The sequence below is a fragment of the Scyliorhinus torazame genome, chromosome 29, assembly GCF_047496885.1.
Source record: "Scyliorhinus torazame isolate Kashiwa2021f chromosome 29, sScyTor2.1, whole genome shotgun sequence".
Classification (NCBI taxonomy): domain Eukaryota; kingdom Metazoa; phylum Chordata; class Chondrichthyes; order Carcharhiniformes; family Scyliorhinidae; genus Scyliorhinus; species Scyliorhinus torazame.
This window is the reverse complement of record NC_092735.1, coordinates 24,987,389-25,004,085: the sequence shown is the minus strand read 5'-3', so window position 1 is coordinate 25,004,085 and position 16,697 is coordinate 24,987,389. Positions and strand designations below refer to the sequence as shown.

At 51.6% G+C, this 16,697-nt stretch overlaps 1 protein-coding gene across 1 annotated transcript in view; it reads left to right on the top strand.

Moving 5' to 3' along the window:
• LOC140403946 (uncharacterized) overlaps positions 1 to 15,848 on the top strand; it is a 71,101-nt gene extending 55,253 nt beyond the window's left edge. The window contains exon 6 of the mRNA XM_072492228.1: positions 14,530 to 15,848. Coding sequence (XP_072348329.1) covers positions 14,530 to 14,566 — 37 coding nt within the window. The 3' untranslated portion in view covers positions 14,567 to 15,848. The remainder of the gene's footprint in view (positions 1 to 14,529) is intronic.
• Positions 15,849 to 16,697: the final 849 nt, after the last annotated feature.

Below are 16,697 nucleotides of genomic sequence, written 5' to 3'. Positions count from 1 at the left end.
TGGAGTGAGTGATGGGAATGGAATGAGTGATGAGGGTGGAGTGAGTGATGGGGATGGAATGAGTGATGAGGGTGAGTGAGTGATGGAATGGAATGAGTGATGGAATGGAGTGAGTGATGGAATGGAGTGAGTGATGAGGGTGGAGTGAGTGATGGGAATGGAAGTGAGTGATGAGGGTGGAGTGAGTGATGGGGAATGGAGTGAGTGATGGGAATGGAGTGAGTGATGAGAATGGAGTGAGTGATGGGAATGGAGTGAGTGATGGGAATGGAGTGAGTGATGGGAATGGAGTGAGTGATGGGAATGGAGTGAGTGATGGGAATGGAGTGAGTGATGAGGATGGAATGAGTGATGAGGGTGGAGTGAGTGATGAGGGTGGAGTGAGTGATGGGAATGGAGTGAGTGATGAGGGTGGATGTGAGTGATGGGAATGGAGTGAGTGATGGGGATGGAGTGAGTGATGGGGATGGAGTGAGTGATGGGGATGGACGTGAGTGATGGGAATGGAGTGAGTGATGGGAATGGAGTGAGTGATGAGGATGGAATGAGTGATGAGGGTGGAGTGAGTGATGAGGGTGGAGTGAGTGATGGGAATGGAGTGAGTGATGAGGGTGGAGTGAGTGATGGGAATGGAGTGAGTGATGAGGGTGGAGTGAGTGATGAGGGTGGAGTGAGTGATGGGAATGGAGTGAGTGATGAGGGTGGAGTGAGTGATGAGGGTGGAGTGAGTGATGGGAATGGAGTGAGTGATGGGGAATGGAGTGAGTGATGGGAATGGAATGAGTGATGAGGGTGGAGTGAGTGATGGGGATGGAGTGAGTGATGAGGGTGGAGTGAGTGATGGGAATGGAGTGAGTGATGAGGGTGGAGTGAGTGATGGGAATGGAGTGAGTGATGAGGGTGGAGTGAGTGATGAGGGTGGAGTGAGTGATGGGAATGGAGTGAGTGATGAGGGTGGAGTGAGTGATGGGAATGGAGTGAGTGATGAGGGTGGAGTGAGTGATGAGGGGGGAGTGAGTGATGGGAATGGAGTGAGTGATGGGAATGGAGTGAGTGATGAGGGTGGAGTGAGTGATGAGGGTGGAGTGAGTGATGGGAATGGAGTGAGTGATGGGAATGGAGTGAGTGATGGGAATGGAATGAGTGATGAGGGTGGGAGTGAGGTGATGAGGGTGGAGTGAGTGATGGGAATGGAGTGAGTGATGAGGGTGGATGAGTGAGTGATGGGAATGGAGTGAGTGATGAGGGTGGAGTGAGTGATGAGGGTGGAGTGAGTGATGGGAATGGAAGTGAGTGATGAGGGTGGAGTGAGTGATGGGAATGGAGTGAGTGATGAGGGTGGAAGTGAGTGATGAGGATGGAGTGAGTGATGAGGGTGGAGTGAGTGATGAGGGTGGAGTGAGTGATGAGGGTGGACGTGAGTGATGAGGGTGGAGTGAGTGATGAGGATGGAGTGAGTGATGGGGAATGGAATGAGTGATGAGGATGGAGTGAGTGATGGGAATGGAATGAGTGATGGGAATGGAGTGAGTGATGGGAATGGAGTGAGTGATGAGGGTGGAGTGAGTGATGAGGATGGAGTGAGTGATGGGGATGGAGTGAGTGATGGGAATGGAGTGAGTGATGAGGGTGGAGTGAGTGATGAGGATGGAGTGAGTGATGGGGATGGAGTGAGTGATGGGAATGGAGTGAGTGATGAGGGTGGACGTGAGTGATGAGGATGGAGTGAGTGATGGGGATGGAAGTGAGTGATGGGATGGAGTGAGTGATGGGAATGGAATGAGTGATGGGAATGGAGTGAGTGATGGGAATGGAATGAGTGAATGGGGAAGGGTCGAGTGAGTGATGAGGGTGGAGTGAGTGATGAGGATGGAGTGAGTGACTGGGGATGGAGTGAGTGATGGGGATTGGAGTGAGTGATGGGAATGGAATGAGTGATGGGAATGGAGTGAGTGATGGGGATGGAGTGAGTGATGGGGATGGAGTGAGTGATGGGAATGGAGTGAGTGATGAGGGTGGAGTGAGTGATGAGGATGGAAGTGAGTGATGGGAATGGAATGAGTGATGAGGATGGAGTGAGTGATGGGAATGGAATGAGTGATGGGAATGGAATGAGTGATGAGGATGGAGTGAGTGATGAGGGTGGAGTGAGTGATGGTGATGGAGTGAGTGATGACGGTGGAGTGAGTGATGGGAATGGAATGAGTGATGAGGATGGAGTGAGTGATGGGAATGGAGTGAGTGATGGGAATGGAATGAGTGATGGGGATGGAGTGAGTGATGAGGGTGGAGTGAGTGATGAGGGTGGAGTGAGTGATGGGAATGGAGTGAGTGATGGGGATGGAGTGAGTGATGGGAATGGAGTGAGTGATGGGAATGGAATGAGTGATGGGAATGGAATGAGTGATGAGGGTGGAGTGAGTGATGAGGGTGGAGTGAGTGATGGGAATGGAGTGAGTGATGGGAATGGAGTGAGTGATGGGAATGGAATGAGTGATGGGAATGGAGTGAGTGATGGGAATGGAGTGAGTGATGGGAATGGAGTGAGTGATGGGAATGGAATGAGTGATGGGGATGGAGTGAGTGATGGGAATGGAGTGAGTGATGAGGGTGGAGTGAGTGATGGGAATGGAGTGAGTGATGGGAATGGAATGAGTGATGGGAATGGAGTGAGTGATGAGGATGGAGTGAGTGATGAGGGTGGAGTGAGTGATGGGAATGGAGTGAGTGATGGGAATGGAGTGAGTGATGGGAATGGAATGAGTGATGAGGATGGAGTGAGTGATGGGAATGGAGTGAGTGATGGGAATGGAATGAGTGATGGGGATGGAGTGAGTGATGGGAATGGAGTGAGTGATGAGGGTGGAGTGAGTGATGGGAATGGAGTGAGTGATGGGAATGGAATGAGTGATGGGAATGGAATGAGTGATGAGGGTGGAGCGAGTGATGACGGTGGAGTGAGTGATGGGAATGGAATGAGTGATGGGAATGGAGTGAGTGATGGGAATGGAGTGAGTGATGAGGGTGGAGTGAGTGATGGGAATGGAATGAGTGATGGGAATGGAGTGAGTGATGGGAATGGAATGAGTGATGGGAATGGAGTGAGTGATGAGGATGGAGTGAGTGATGAGGGTGGAGTGAGTGATGGGGATGGAGTGAGTGATGGGAATGGAGTGAGTGATGGGGATGGAGTGAGTGATGAGGATGGAGTGAGTGATGAGGGTGGAGTGAGTGATGAGGGTGGAGTGAGTGATGGGAATGGAATGAGTGATGGGAATGGAGTGAGTGATGGGGAATGGAGTGAGTGATGGGAATGGAGTGAGTGATGGGAATGGAATGAGTGATGGGAATGGAGTGAGTGATGGGAATGGAGTGAGTGATGAGGGTGGAGTGAGTGATGAGGGTGGAGTGAGTGATGAGGGTGGAGTGAGTGATGGGAATGGAATGAGTGATGGGAATGGAGTGAGTGATGGGAATGGAGTGAGTGATGAGGGTGGAGTGAGTGATGAGGGTGGAGTGAGTGATGGGAATGGAGTGAGTGATGGGAATGGAGTGGGTGATGGGAATGGAGTGAGTGATGGGAATGGAGTGAGTGATGGGAATGGAATGAGTGATGGGAATGGAGTGAGTGATGGGAATGGAGTGAGTGATGAGGGTGGAGTGAGTGATGAGGGTGGAGTGAGTGATGGGAATGGAGTGGGTGATGAGGGTGGAGTGAGTGATGAGGGTGGAGTGAGTGATGAGGGTGGAGTGAGTGATGGGAATGGAGTGAGTGATGGGGATGGAGTGAGTGATGAGGATGGAGTGAGTGATGAGGGTGGAGTGAGTGATGACGGTGGAGTGAGTGATGAGGGTGGAGTGAGTGATGGGAATGGAGTGAGTGCTGACGGTGGAGTGAGTGATGGGAATGGAGTGAGTGATGAGGATGGAGTGAGTGATGGGAATGGAATGAGTGATGAGGGTGGAGTGAGTGATGAGGGTGGAGTGAGTGATGGGAATGGAGTGAGTGATGGGAATGGAGTGGGTGATGGGAATGGAGTGAGTGATGAGGGTGGAGTGAGTGATGAGGGTGGAGTGAGTGATGAGGGTGGAGTGAGTGATGAGGGTGGAGTGAGTGATGAGGGTGGAGTGAGTGATGGGAATGGAATGAGTGATGGGAATGGAGTGAGTGATGGGAATGGAGTGAGTGATGGGAATGGAATGAGTGATGGGAATGGAGTGAGTGATGGGAATGGAGTGAGTGATGAGGGTGGAGTGAGTGATGAGGGTGGAGTGAGTGATGGGAATGGAGTGGGTGATGAGGGTGGAGTGAGTGATGAGGGTGGAGTGAGTGATGAGGGTGGAGTGAGTGATGGGAATGGAGTGAGTGATGGGGATGGAGTGAGTGATGAGGATGGAGTGAGTGATGAGGGTGGAGTGAGTGATGACGGTGGAGTGAGTGATGAGGGTGGAGTGAGTGATGGGAATGGAGTGAGTGCTGACGGTGGAGTGAGTGATGGGAATGGAGTGAGTGATGAGGATGGAGTGAGTGATGGGAATGGAGTGAGTGATGGGAATGGAGTGAGTGATGAGGGTGGAGTGAGTGATGGGAATGGAGTGAGTGATGGGAATGGAATGAGTGATGGGAATGGAGTGAGTGATGAGGGTGGAGTGAGTGATGAGGATGGAGTGAGTGATGAGGATGGAGTGAGTGATGGGAATGGAATGAGTGATGGGAATGGAGTGAGTGATGAGGGTGGAGTGAGTGATGAGGATGGAGTGAGTGATGAGGCTGGAGTGAGTGATGGGAATGGAGTGAGTGATGGGAATGGAGTGAGTGATGAGGGTGGAGTGAGTGATGACGGTGGAGTGAGTGATGGGAATGGAGTGAGTGATGAGGATGGAGTGAGTGATGAGGATGGAGTGAGTGATGGGAATGGAGTGAGTGATGAGGGTGGAGTGAGTGATGGGAATGGAGTGAGTGATGGGAATGGAATGAGTGATGGGGATGGAGTGAGTGATGAGGGTGGAGTGAGTGATGAGGGTGGAGTGAGTGATGAGGCTGGAGTGAGTGATGACGGTGGAGTGAGTGATGAGGATGGAGTGAGTGATGGGAATGGAATGAGTGATGGGAATGGAGTGAGTGATGGGGATGGAGTGAGTGATGGGAATGGAGTGAGTGATGGGGATGGAGTGAGTGATGGGAATGGAGTGAGTGATGGGAATGGAGTGAGTGATGGGAATGGAGTGAGTGATGGGAATGGAGTGAGTGATGGGAATGGAGTGAGTGATGGGAATGGAGAGAGTGATGAGGGTGGAGTGAGTGATGGGAATGGAATGAGTGATGGGGATGGAGTGAGTGATGGGAATGGAGTGAGTGATGAGGGTGGAGTGAGTGATGGGAATGGAGTGAGTGATGGGAATGGAATGAGTGATGGGAATGGAATGAGTGATGGGAATGGAGTGAGTGATGGGGATGGAGTGAGTGATGGGAATGGAGTGAGTGATGGGAATGGAGTGAGTGATGGGGATGGAGTGAGTGATGGGAATGGAGAGAGTGATGAGGATGGAGTGAGTGATGGGAATGGAATGAGTGATGGGGATGGAGTGAGTGATGGGAATGGAGTGAGTGATGGGGATGGAGTGAGTGATGGGAATGGAGAGAGTGATGAGGATGGAGTGAGTGATGGGAATGGAGTGAGTGATGGGAATGGAGTGAGTGATGGGAATGGAATGAGTGATGAGGGTGGAGCGAGTGATGACGGTGGAGTGAGTGATGGGGATGGAGTGAGTGATGGGAATGGAATGAGTGATGGGGATGGAGTGAGTGATGGGGATGGAGTGAGTGCTGAGGATGGAGTGAGTGATGGGGATGGAGCGAGTGATGAGGGTGGAGTGAGTGATGACGGTGGAGTGAGTGATGGGAATGGAGTGAGTGATGAGGATGGAGTGAGTGATGGGAATGGAATGAGTGATGGGGATGGAGTGAGTGATGAGGGTGGAGTGAGTGATGACGGTGGAGTGAGTGATGGGAATGGAGTGAGTGATGAGGATGGAGTGAGTGATGGGAATGGAATGAGTGATGGGGATGGAGCGAGTGATGAGGGTGGAGTGAGTGATGACGGTGGAGTGAGTGATGGGAATGGAGTGAGTGATGAGGATGGAGTGAGTGATGGGAATGGAATGAGTGATGGGGATGGAGTGAGTGATGGGAATGGAGTGAGTGATGGGAATGGAATGAGTGATGGGAATGGAATGAGTGATGAGGGTGGAGTGAGTGATGACGGTGGAGTGAGTGATGGGAATGGAGTGAGTGATGAGGATGGAGTGAGTGATGGGAATGGAGTGAGTGATGGGAATGGAGTGAGTGATGACGGTGGAGTGAGTGATGGGGATGGAGTGAGTGATGGGAATGGAGTGAGTGATGGGAATGGAGTGAGTGATGAGGATGGAGTGAGTGATGAGGATGGAGTGAGTGATGGGAATGGAGTGAGTGATGGGAATGGAATGAGTGATGGGAATGGAGTGAGTGATGGGAATGGAGTGAGTGATGAGGGTGGAGTGAGTGATGGGAATGGAGTGAGTGATGACGGTGGAGTGAGTGATGGGGATGGAGTGAGTGATGGGAATGGAGTGAGTGATGGGGATGGAGTGAGTGATGGGAATGGAGTGAGTGATGGGAATGGAGTGAGTGATGAGGATGGAGTGAGTGATGAGGATGGAGTGAGTGATGAGGATGGAGTGAGTGATGGGAATGGAGTGAGTGATGGGGATGGAGTGAGTGATGGGAATGGAGTGAGTGATGGGAATGGAGTGAGTGATGGGGATGGAGTGAGTGATGGGGATGGAGTGAGTGATGGGAATGGAGTGAGTGATGAGGATGGAGTGAGTGATGGGAATGGAATGAGTGATGGGAATGGAGTGAGTGATGGGAATGGAATGAGTGATGGGGATGGAGTGAGTGATGAGGGTGGAGTGAGTGATGGGGATGGAGTGAGTGATGACGGTGGAGTGAGTGATGGGAATGGAGTGAGTGATGGGAATGGAGTGAGTGATGAGGATGGAGCGAGTGATGGGAATGGAGTGAGTGATGGGAATGGAGTGAGTGATGAGGATGGAGCGAGTGATGGGAATGGAGTGAGTGATGGGAATGGAGTGAGTGATGGGAATGGAATGAGTGATGGGGATGGAGTGAGTGATGGGAATGGAATGAGTGATGGGGATGGAGTGAGTGATGGGAATGGAGTGAGTGACGAGGATGGAGTGAGTGATGGGAATGGAGTGAGTGATGGGGATGGAGTGAGTGATGAGGCTGGAGTGAGTGATGGGGATGGAGTGGGTGATGAGGATGGAGCGAGTGATGGGAATGGAGTGAGTGATGGGAATGGAGTGAGTGATGGGAATGGAATGAGTGATGGGAATGGAGTGAGTGATGAGGATGGAGCGAGTGATGGGAATGGAGTGAGTGATGGGAATGGAGTGAGTGATGGGAATGGAATGAGTGATGGGGATGGAGTGAGTGATGGGAATGGAGTGAGTGATGGGAATGGAGTGAGTGATGGGAATGGAGTGAGTGATGAGGATGGAGCGAGTGATGGGAATGGAGTGAGTGATGGGAATGGAGTGAGTGATGGGGATGGAGTGAGTGATGGGAATGGAGTGAGTGATGGGGATGGAATGAGTGATGGGAATGGAGTGAGTGATGGGAATGGAGTGAGTGATGGGAATGGAGTGAGTGATGAGGATGGAGCGAGTGATGGGAATGGAGTGAGTGATGGGGATGGAGTGAGTGATGGGAATGGAGTGAGTGACGAGGATGGAGTGAGTGATGGGAATGGAGTGAGTGATGGGGATGGAGTGAGTGATGAGGCTGGAGTGAGTGATGGGGATGGAGTGAGTGATGAGGGTGGAGTGAGTGATGGGAATGGAGTGAGTGATGAGGATGGAGTGAGTGATGGGAATGGAATGAGTGATGGGGATGGAGTGAGTGATGGGAATGGAGTGAGTGACGAGGACGGAGTGAGTGATGGGAATGGAGTGAGTGATGGGGATGGAGTGAGTGATGAGGGTGGAGTGAGTGATGGGAATGGAGTGAGTGATGAGGATGGAGTGAGTGATGGGAATGGAGTGAGTGATGGGGATGGAGTGAGTGATGAGGCTGGAGTGAGTGATGGGGATGGAGTGAGTGATGGGAATGGAGTGAGTGATGAGGATGGAGTGAGTGATGGGAATGGAGTGAGTGATGGGGATGGAGTGAGTGATGGGAATGGAGTGAGTGATGAGGATGGAGTGAGTGATGAGGGTGGAGTGAGTGATGGGAATGGAGTGAGTGATGAGGATGGAGTGAGTGATGAGGGTGGAGTGAGTGATGGGAATGGAGTGAGTGATGAGGATGGAGTGAGTGATGGGAATGGAGTGAGTGATGGGGATGGAGTGAGTGATGAGGCTGGAGTGAGTGATGGGGATGGAGTGAGTGATGGGAATGGAGTGAGTGATGAGGATGGAGTGAGTGATGAGGGTGGAGTGAGTGATGGGAATGGAGTGAGTGATGAGGATGGAGTGAGTGATGAGGGTGGAGTGAGTGATGAGGATGGAGTGAGTGATGAGGGTGGAGCGAGTGATGGGAATGGAGTGAGTGATGAGGATGGAGTGAGTGATGAGGGTGGAGTGAGTGATGGGAATGGAGTGAGTGATGAGGATGGAGTGAGTGATGAGGATGGAGTGAGTGATGAGGATGGAGTGAGTGATGAGGGTGGAGTGAGTGATGGGGATGGAGTGAGTGATGGGGATGGAGTGAGTGATGGGGATGGAGCGAGTGATGGGAATGGAGTGAGTGATGAGGATGGAGCGAGTGATGGGAATGGAGCGAGTGATGGGAATGGAGTGAGTGATGAGGATGGAGTGAGTGATGAGGGTGGAGTGAGTGATGGGAATGGAGTGAGTGATGAGGATGGAGTGAGTGATGAGGGTGGAGTGAGTGATGGGGATGGAGTGAGTGATGGGAATGGAGTGAGTGATGAGGATGGAGTGAGTGATGAGGGTGGAGTGAGTGATGGGAATGGAGTGAGTGATGAGGATGGAGTGAGTGATGAGGATGGAGTGAGTGATGAGGGTGGAGTGAGTGATGAGGGTGGAGTGAGTGATGAGGATGGAGTGAGTGATGGGGATGGAGTGAGTGATGAGGGTGGAGTGAGTGATGGGAATGGAGTGAGTGATGAGGATGGAGTGAGTGATGAGGGTGGAGTGAGTGATGGGGATGGAGTGAGTGATGGGAATGGAGTGAGTGATGAGTGTGTAGTGAGTGATGGGGATGGAGTGAGTGATGGGAATGGAGTGAGTGATGAGGATGGAGTGAGTGATGAGGGTGGAGTGAGTGATGGGGATGGAGTGAGTGATGGGAATGGAGTGGGTGATGGGAATGGAGTGAGTGATGGGGATGGAGTGAGTGATGGGAATGGAGTGAGTGATGAGGGTGGAGTGAGTGATGGGAATGGAGTGAGTGATGAGGGTGGAGTGAGTGATGGGGATGGAGTGAGTGATGGGAATGGAGTGAGTGATGAGTGTGTAGTGAGTGATGGGGATGGAGTGAGTGATGGGGATGGAGTGAGTGATGGGAATGGAGTGAGTGATGAGGATGGAGTGAGTGATGGGGATGGAGTGAGTGATGGGAATGGAGTGAGTGATGAGGATGGAGTGAGTGATGGGGATGGAGTGAGTGATGGGAATGGAGTGAGTGATGAGGATGGAGTGAGTGATGGGGATGGAGTGAGTGATGGGAATGGAGTGAGTGATGGGAATGGAGTGAGTGATGAGGATGGAGTGAGTGATGGGGATGGAGTGAGTGATGGGGATGGAGCGAGTGATGGGAATGGAGTGAGTGATGGGAATGGAGTGAGTGATGAGGGTGGAGTGAGTGATGGGGGTGGAGTGAGTGATGGGAATGGAGTGAGTGATGAGGGTGGAGTGAGTGATGGGGATGGAGCGAGTGATGGGAATGGAGTGAGTGATGGGAATGGAGTGAGTGATGAGGGTGGAGTGAGTGATGGGAATGGAGTGAGTGATGGGGATGGAGTGAGTGATGAGGGTGGAGTGAGTGATGGGGGTGGAGTGAGTGATGGGAATGGAGTGGGTGATGGGAATGGAGTGAGTGATGAGGATGGAGTGAGTGATGGGAATGGAGTGAGTGATGAGTGTGTAGTGAGTGATGGGGATGGAGTGAGTGATGGGAATGGAGTGAGTGATGAGGGTGGAGTGAGTGATGGGGATGGAGTGAGTGATGGGAATGGAGTGAGTGATGAGGGTGGAGTGAGTGATGGGAATGGAGTGAGTGATGGGAATGGAGTGAGTGATGAGGATGGAGTGAGTGATGGGAATGGAGTGAGTGATGAGGATGGAGTGAGTGATGGGAATGGAGTGAGTGATGAGGATGGAGTGAGTGATGGGAATGGAGTGAGTGATGAGGATGGAGTGAGTGATGAGGGTGGAGTGAGTGATGGGAATGGAGTGAGTGATGGGAATGGAGTGAGTGATGAGGGTGGAGTGAGTGATGGGAATGGAGTGAGTGATGGGAATGGAGTGAGTGATGGGAATGGAGTGAGTGATGGGAATGGAGTGAGTGATGAGGGTGGAGTGAGTGATGAGGGTGGAGTGAGTGATGGGAATGGAGTGAGTGATGGGAATGGAGTGAGTGATGAGGATGGAGTGAGTGATGGGAATGGAGTGAGTGATGAGGGTGGAGTGAGTGATGGGAATGGAGTGAGTGATGGGAATGGAGTGAGTGATGGGAATGGAGTGAGTGATGGGAATGGAGTGAGTGATGAGGGTGGAGTGAGTGATGAGGGTGGAGTGAGTGATGGGAATGGAGTGAGTGATGGGAATGGAGTGAGTGATGAGGATGGAGTGAGTGATGGGAATGGAGTGAGTGATGAGGGTGGAGTGAGTGATGGGAATGGAGTGAGTGATGGGAATGGAGTGAGTGATGGGAATGGAGTGAGTGATGAGGATGGAGTGAGTGATGGGAATGGAGTGAGTGATGAGGATGGAGTGAGTGATGGGAATGGAATGAGTGATGGGAATGGAGTGAGTGATGGGGATGGAGTGAGTGATGGGAATGGAGTGAGTGATGGGAATGGAATGAGTGATGGGAATGGAGTGAGTGATGAGGATGGAGTGAGTGATGGGAATGGAGTGAGTGATGGGGATGGAGTGAGTGATGACGGTGGAGTGAGTGATGGGGATGGAGTGAGTGATGGGAATGGAGTGAGTGATGAGGATGGAGTGAGTGATGGGGATGGAGTGAGTGATGAGGGTGGAGTGAGTGATGGGAATGGAGTGAGTGATGGGGATGGAGTGAGTGATGAGGGTGGAGTGAGTGATGGGAATGGAGTGAGTGATGGGAATGGAGCGAGTGATGGGAATGGAATGAGTGATGGGAATGGAGTGAGTGATGGGGATGGAGTGAGTGATGGGAATGGAGTGAGTGATGAGGATGGAGTGAGTGATGAGGATGGAGTGAGTGATGGGGATGGAGTGAGTGATGAGGGTGGAGTGAGTGATGGGAATGGAGTGAGTGATGAGGATGGAGTGAGTGATGGGAATGGAGCGAGTGATGGGGATGGAGTGAGTGATGAGGGTGGAGTGAGTGATGGGAATGGAGTGAGTGATGACGGTGGAGTGAGTGATGAGGATGGAGTGAGTGATGAGGGTGGAGTGAGTGATGGGAATGGAGTGAGTGATGGGAATGGAGTGAGTGATGGGGATGGAGTGAGTGATGAGGATGGAGTGAGTGATGAGGGTGGAGTGAGTGATGGAATCGAGTGGGTGATGAGGGTGGAGTGAGTGATGGGAATGGAGTGAGTGATGAGTGTGTAGTGAGTGATGGGGATGGAGTGAGTGATGAGTGTGTAGTGAGTGATGAGTGTGTAGTGAGTGATGAGGATGGAGTGGGTGATGAGGGTGGAGTGAGTGATGGGAATGGAGTGAGTGATGAGTGTGTAGTGAGTGATGGGGATGGAGTGAGTGATGAGTGTGTAGTGAGTGATGAGTGTGTAGTGAGTGATGAGGATGGAGTGAGTGATGAGGATGGAGTGAGTGATGGGGATGGAGTGAGTGATGAGGGTGGAGTGAGTGATGAGGGTGGAGTGAGTGATGGGGATGGAGTGAGTGATGGGAATGGAGTGAGTGATGAGTGTGTAGTGAGTGATGGGGATGGAGTGAGTGATGAGTGTGTAGTGAGTGATGAGGATGGAGTGAGTGATGAGGATGGAGTGAGTGATGAGGGTGGAGTGAGTGATGGGAATGGAGTGAGTGATGAGTGTGTAGTGAGTGATGAGGATGGAGTGGGTGATGGGAATGGAGTGAGTGATGAGGATGGAGTGAGTGATGGGGATGGAGTGAGTGATGGGAATGGAGTGAGTGATGAGGGTGGAGTGAGTGATGAGGATGGAGTGAGTGATGAGGATGGAGTGAGTGATGAGGGTGGAGTGAGTGATGGGAATGGAGTGAGTGATGGGAATGGAGTGAGTGATGGGAATGGAGTGAGTGATGAGGATGGAGTGAGTGATGACGGTGGAGTGAGTGATGGGGATGGAGTGAGTGATGACGGTGGAGTGAGTGATGGGAATGGAGTGAGTGATGAGGATGGAGTGAGTGATGGGAATGGAGTGAGTGATGGGAATGGAGTGAGTGATGGGAATGGAGCGAGTGATGAGGGTGGAGTGAGTGATGAGGATGGAGTGAGTGATGGGGATGGAGTGAGTGATGAGGGTGGAGTGAGTGATGGGAATGGAGTGAGTGATGGGGATGGAGTGAGTGATGGGAATGGAGTGAGTGATGAGGATGGAGTGAGTGATGGGAATGGAGTGAGTGATGAGGATGGAGTGAGTGATGGGAATGGAGCGAGTGATGAGGGTGGAGTGAGTGATGAGGATGGAGTGAGTGATGGGGATGGAGTGAGTGATGAGGGTGGAGTGAGTGATGGGAATGGAGTGAGTGATGGGGATGGAGTGAGTGATGGGAATGGAGTGAGTGATGAGGATGGAGTGAGTGATGAGGATGGAGTGAGTGATGGGAATGGAGTGAGTGATGGGAATGGAGTGAGTGATGAGGGTGGAGTGAGTGATGGGAATGGAGTGAGTGATGAGGGTGGAGTGAGTGATGAGGATGGAGTGAGTGATGAGGATGGAGTGAGTGATGAGGGTGGAGTGAGTGATGAGGATGGAGTGAGTGATGGGAATGGAGTGAGTGATGGGAATGGAGTGAGTGATGAGGATGGAGTGAGTGATGGGAATGGAGTGAGTGATGGGAATGGAGTGAGTGATGAGGATGGAGTGAGTGATGAGGATGGAGTGAGTGATGGGAATGGAGTGAGTGATGAGGATGGAGTGAGTGATGAGGATGGAGTGAGTGATGGGAATGGAGTGAGTGATGAGGGTGGAGTGAGTGATGAGGGTGGAGTGAGTGATGAGGGTGGAGTGAGTGATGGGGATGGAGTGAGTGATGAGGATGGAGTGAGTGATGAGGATGGAGTGAGTGATGAGGGTGGAGTGAGTGATGGGAATGGAGTGAGTGATGGGAATGGAGTGAGTGATGAGGATGGAGTGAGTGATGAGGATGGAGTGAGTGATGGGAATGGAGTGAGTGATGAGGATGGAGTGAGTGATGAGGGTGGAGTGAGTGATGGGAATGGAGTGAGTGATGGGAATGGAGTGGGTGATGGGAATGGAGTGAGTGATGAGTGTGTAGTGAGTGATGGGGATGGAGTGAGTGATGAGGATGGAGTGAGTGATGAGGCTGGAGTGAGTGATGAGGGTGGAGTGAGTGATGAGGATGGAGTGAGTGATGAGGCTGGAGTGAGTGATGACGGTGGAGTGAGTGATGGGGATGGAGTGAGTGATGGGAATGGAGTGAGTGATGGGAATGGAGTGAGTGATGAGGATGGAGTGAGTGATGAGGGTGGAGTGAGTGATGGGAATGGAGTGAGTGATGGGAATGGAGTGAGTGATGGGGATGGAGTGAGTGATGAGGGTGGAGTGAGTGATGGGAATGGAGCGAGTGATGGGAATGGAGTGAGTGATGGGAATGGAGTGGGTGATGGGAATGGAGTGAGTGATGGGGATGGAGTGAGTGATGGGGATGGAGTGAGTGATGAGGATGGAGTGAGTGATGAGGGTGGAGTGAGTGATGGGAATGGAGTGAGTGATGGGAATGGAGTGAGTGATGGGGATGGAGTGAGTGATGAGGGTGGAGTGAGTGATGGGAATGGAGCGAGTGATGGGAATGGAGTGAGTGATGGGAATGGAGTGGGTGATGGGAATGGAGTGAGTGATGGGGATGGAGTGAGTGATGAGTGTGTAGTGAGTGATGGGGATGGAGTGAGTGATGAGTGTGTAGTGAGTGATGGGGATGGAGTGACGGGATCTGTACATCTCTTGAGGCAGGTTTCCTGCTGTGAGTGTTTCACAGTTTCCAATTGGAGGTATATTGAAGTTTGGGACACACTGCGTCAATGTGATCATGAGCGCTTTGCATTCACAACCTTTTCTCTTCCAGATCCATCGCAAACATCTTCGAGCAGCCGGAGCATTAGTCCTGTCACTGTGTGGTGAAGATGCCAGAGAGACAGTTGTCTGGAAACAGAAACCACTTCACATCTCTGCCTTTAGCGCTTTGTGCTGATGAACTGTGTCGCTAATCATTTTTTTTTCAAGAATTCCCCTCAGTTCAAACATTTTCCTAAATGTCATAACCCAGAATCTATAGAATCGTGCGGATTTCCAAGAACTCACTTGTTAAACGTGTGACCAGTCTTTGAAAGATTTGCTGATGTTCCTTTCCAGGGGGGGACCCAGCACCCTGAGCCCATCTGGGGCCTACACCTGACCTCGGCCTTGTGAGGCCTAGTCAGCCACTGAAGCCTCACCATCACCTTCTGGCTCTGACTTCAATAGGCTGGCTTTGCCTTGGGAACCAATCAAAATAAAGGACAGGGGCTTGAGCGAAGGTGCTATTGCCTCCAGGCCGGTGAAGAGGATTGGTGAGGGTGGGGTGAGGGGGGGGGGGGGGGCCTGATCCCCCCCCGTTAGGCTTAAGGCCTAGGTCTCCTCATTAACCGACTTGATCCCTTTTCCTAGAAAGACTGGCTCTTTTACAGTCAATCCTGGAAATTAGTAGCTCCATTACAGAAAAGAGTCCAGGAAGGGCAGCACGGTGGCGCAGTGGGTTAGCACTGCAGCCTCTCAGCGTCGAGGTCCCAGGTTCGATCCCGGCTCTGGGTCAATGTCCGTGTGGAGTTTGCACATTCTCCCCGTGTTTGCGTGGGTTTCGCCCCCACAACCCAAAAATGTGCAAGCTAGGTGGATTGGCCACACTAAATTGCCCCTTAATTGGAAAAAAATGAATTGGGTACTCTAAATTTATAAACTAAAAAAAAGAGAAAAGACTCCAGGAAACCAGGCACTCGGCACAGGCCTCCTCGGGCAGTGCGAGCCTCCAACAAGCCCTTCATTTAAGTTAGTTAATTAACACCTCCACAAAAATAGAGGAATGCCGCACAGGCCTGTCAAACGTTGGCGACAGTCATTCCCATATGCTTTAACCACTGTTGCCGATACCGGGATCCGGGGCGGAATTCTCTGCCTGTTAGGATTCTCTTTTCCCGCCAGGTGGCTTCCCAGCGACGTGGGGTGGCTTCCATTGACAAGCGGCTGGGGGACTGGAGATTCCCACCCACAATCTGTCTCCCTGTCTCCAAAGCAAACGGGCCCTATAACAACCTGTCTTACCGAAGAACACAGCTATCCAATCCCACGTACGTTGAGTCTCGTATCTCAAACGAGGCTTGGAGAATAAATATGCACGGTTAACTTCAATCCTTTCGTTATTTTGTTCTTTTGCAGCCCTGCTACTGGTCTGTCCTCCTGTCGATATTTATTTAAAAGATGCTCCTTCTGTCTTATTAAGCTGGACGTACTCGTGTCTTTGCCCCCCCCCCCTCCCCCACCCCTCTCCGCCATGTTGTCTGTTTTGGTGGGTGGGGAGAGCAGGGAGCTCCATTCAGAATAAGAGCCTGTGATAAATTATTAAAATGGGGAAGGGAGGGAAAATACCCCCCTTGTTCTAGTCGTGTGTCTCACTCTGCTTTACCCAACCCTCTTCTGTGGGGTCAGGCCCCTTATTTGGGCGACATGTTCTACTTGTTGCCTCTAGAACATCGATAAGCAACCCGGGCTGGCGATTGGCCGCATTATGGGCCCTCCTTTATCTCAGGGGGCCGCGAGATTGAAATCGGGGCTCGTTCACTAACCGTGACCCCGTGAATAAGATTAAATTCGTTGAATACACGCCAAATATTTCATGACAAGTTATAGAAAATGCTTAAACATTTATATATTTATAGAAATGTCATCAACTTCAAATGGTAAAAGCAACAGAAATATTGACACTTTGGACACAGAGGGAGTGCACGGCTCTCACAGTCAATGTTGTGAGCAATCAGCACGCTCCTCGCCTCACTCGCTCTCGCTTTGCGCTTTACGAATCACTTCAGCCATACCGGCAGGAAAAAAAACCCACGTGGATGTAAGTCAACGAACGTGGCAACCCTGCACATGGGCAACAGTCAATAAAATGTCTCGTGGGCCACATTCAGAATCCAGATAGGCTGCATGCGACACCCCCCCCCCCCCCCCCCCCCCCACTCCCCGGGACGCAGGATTCCC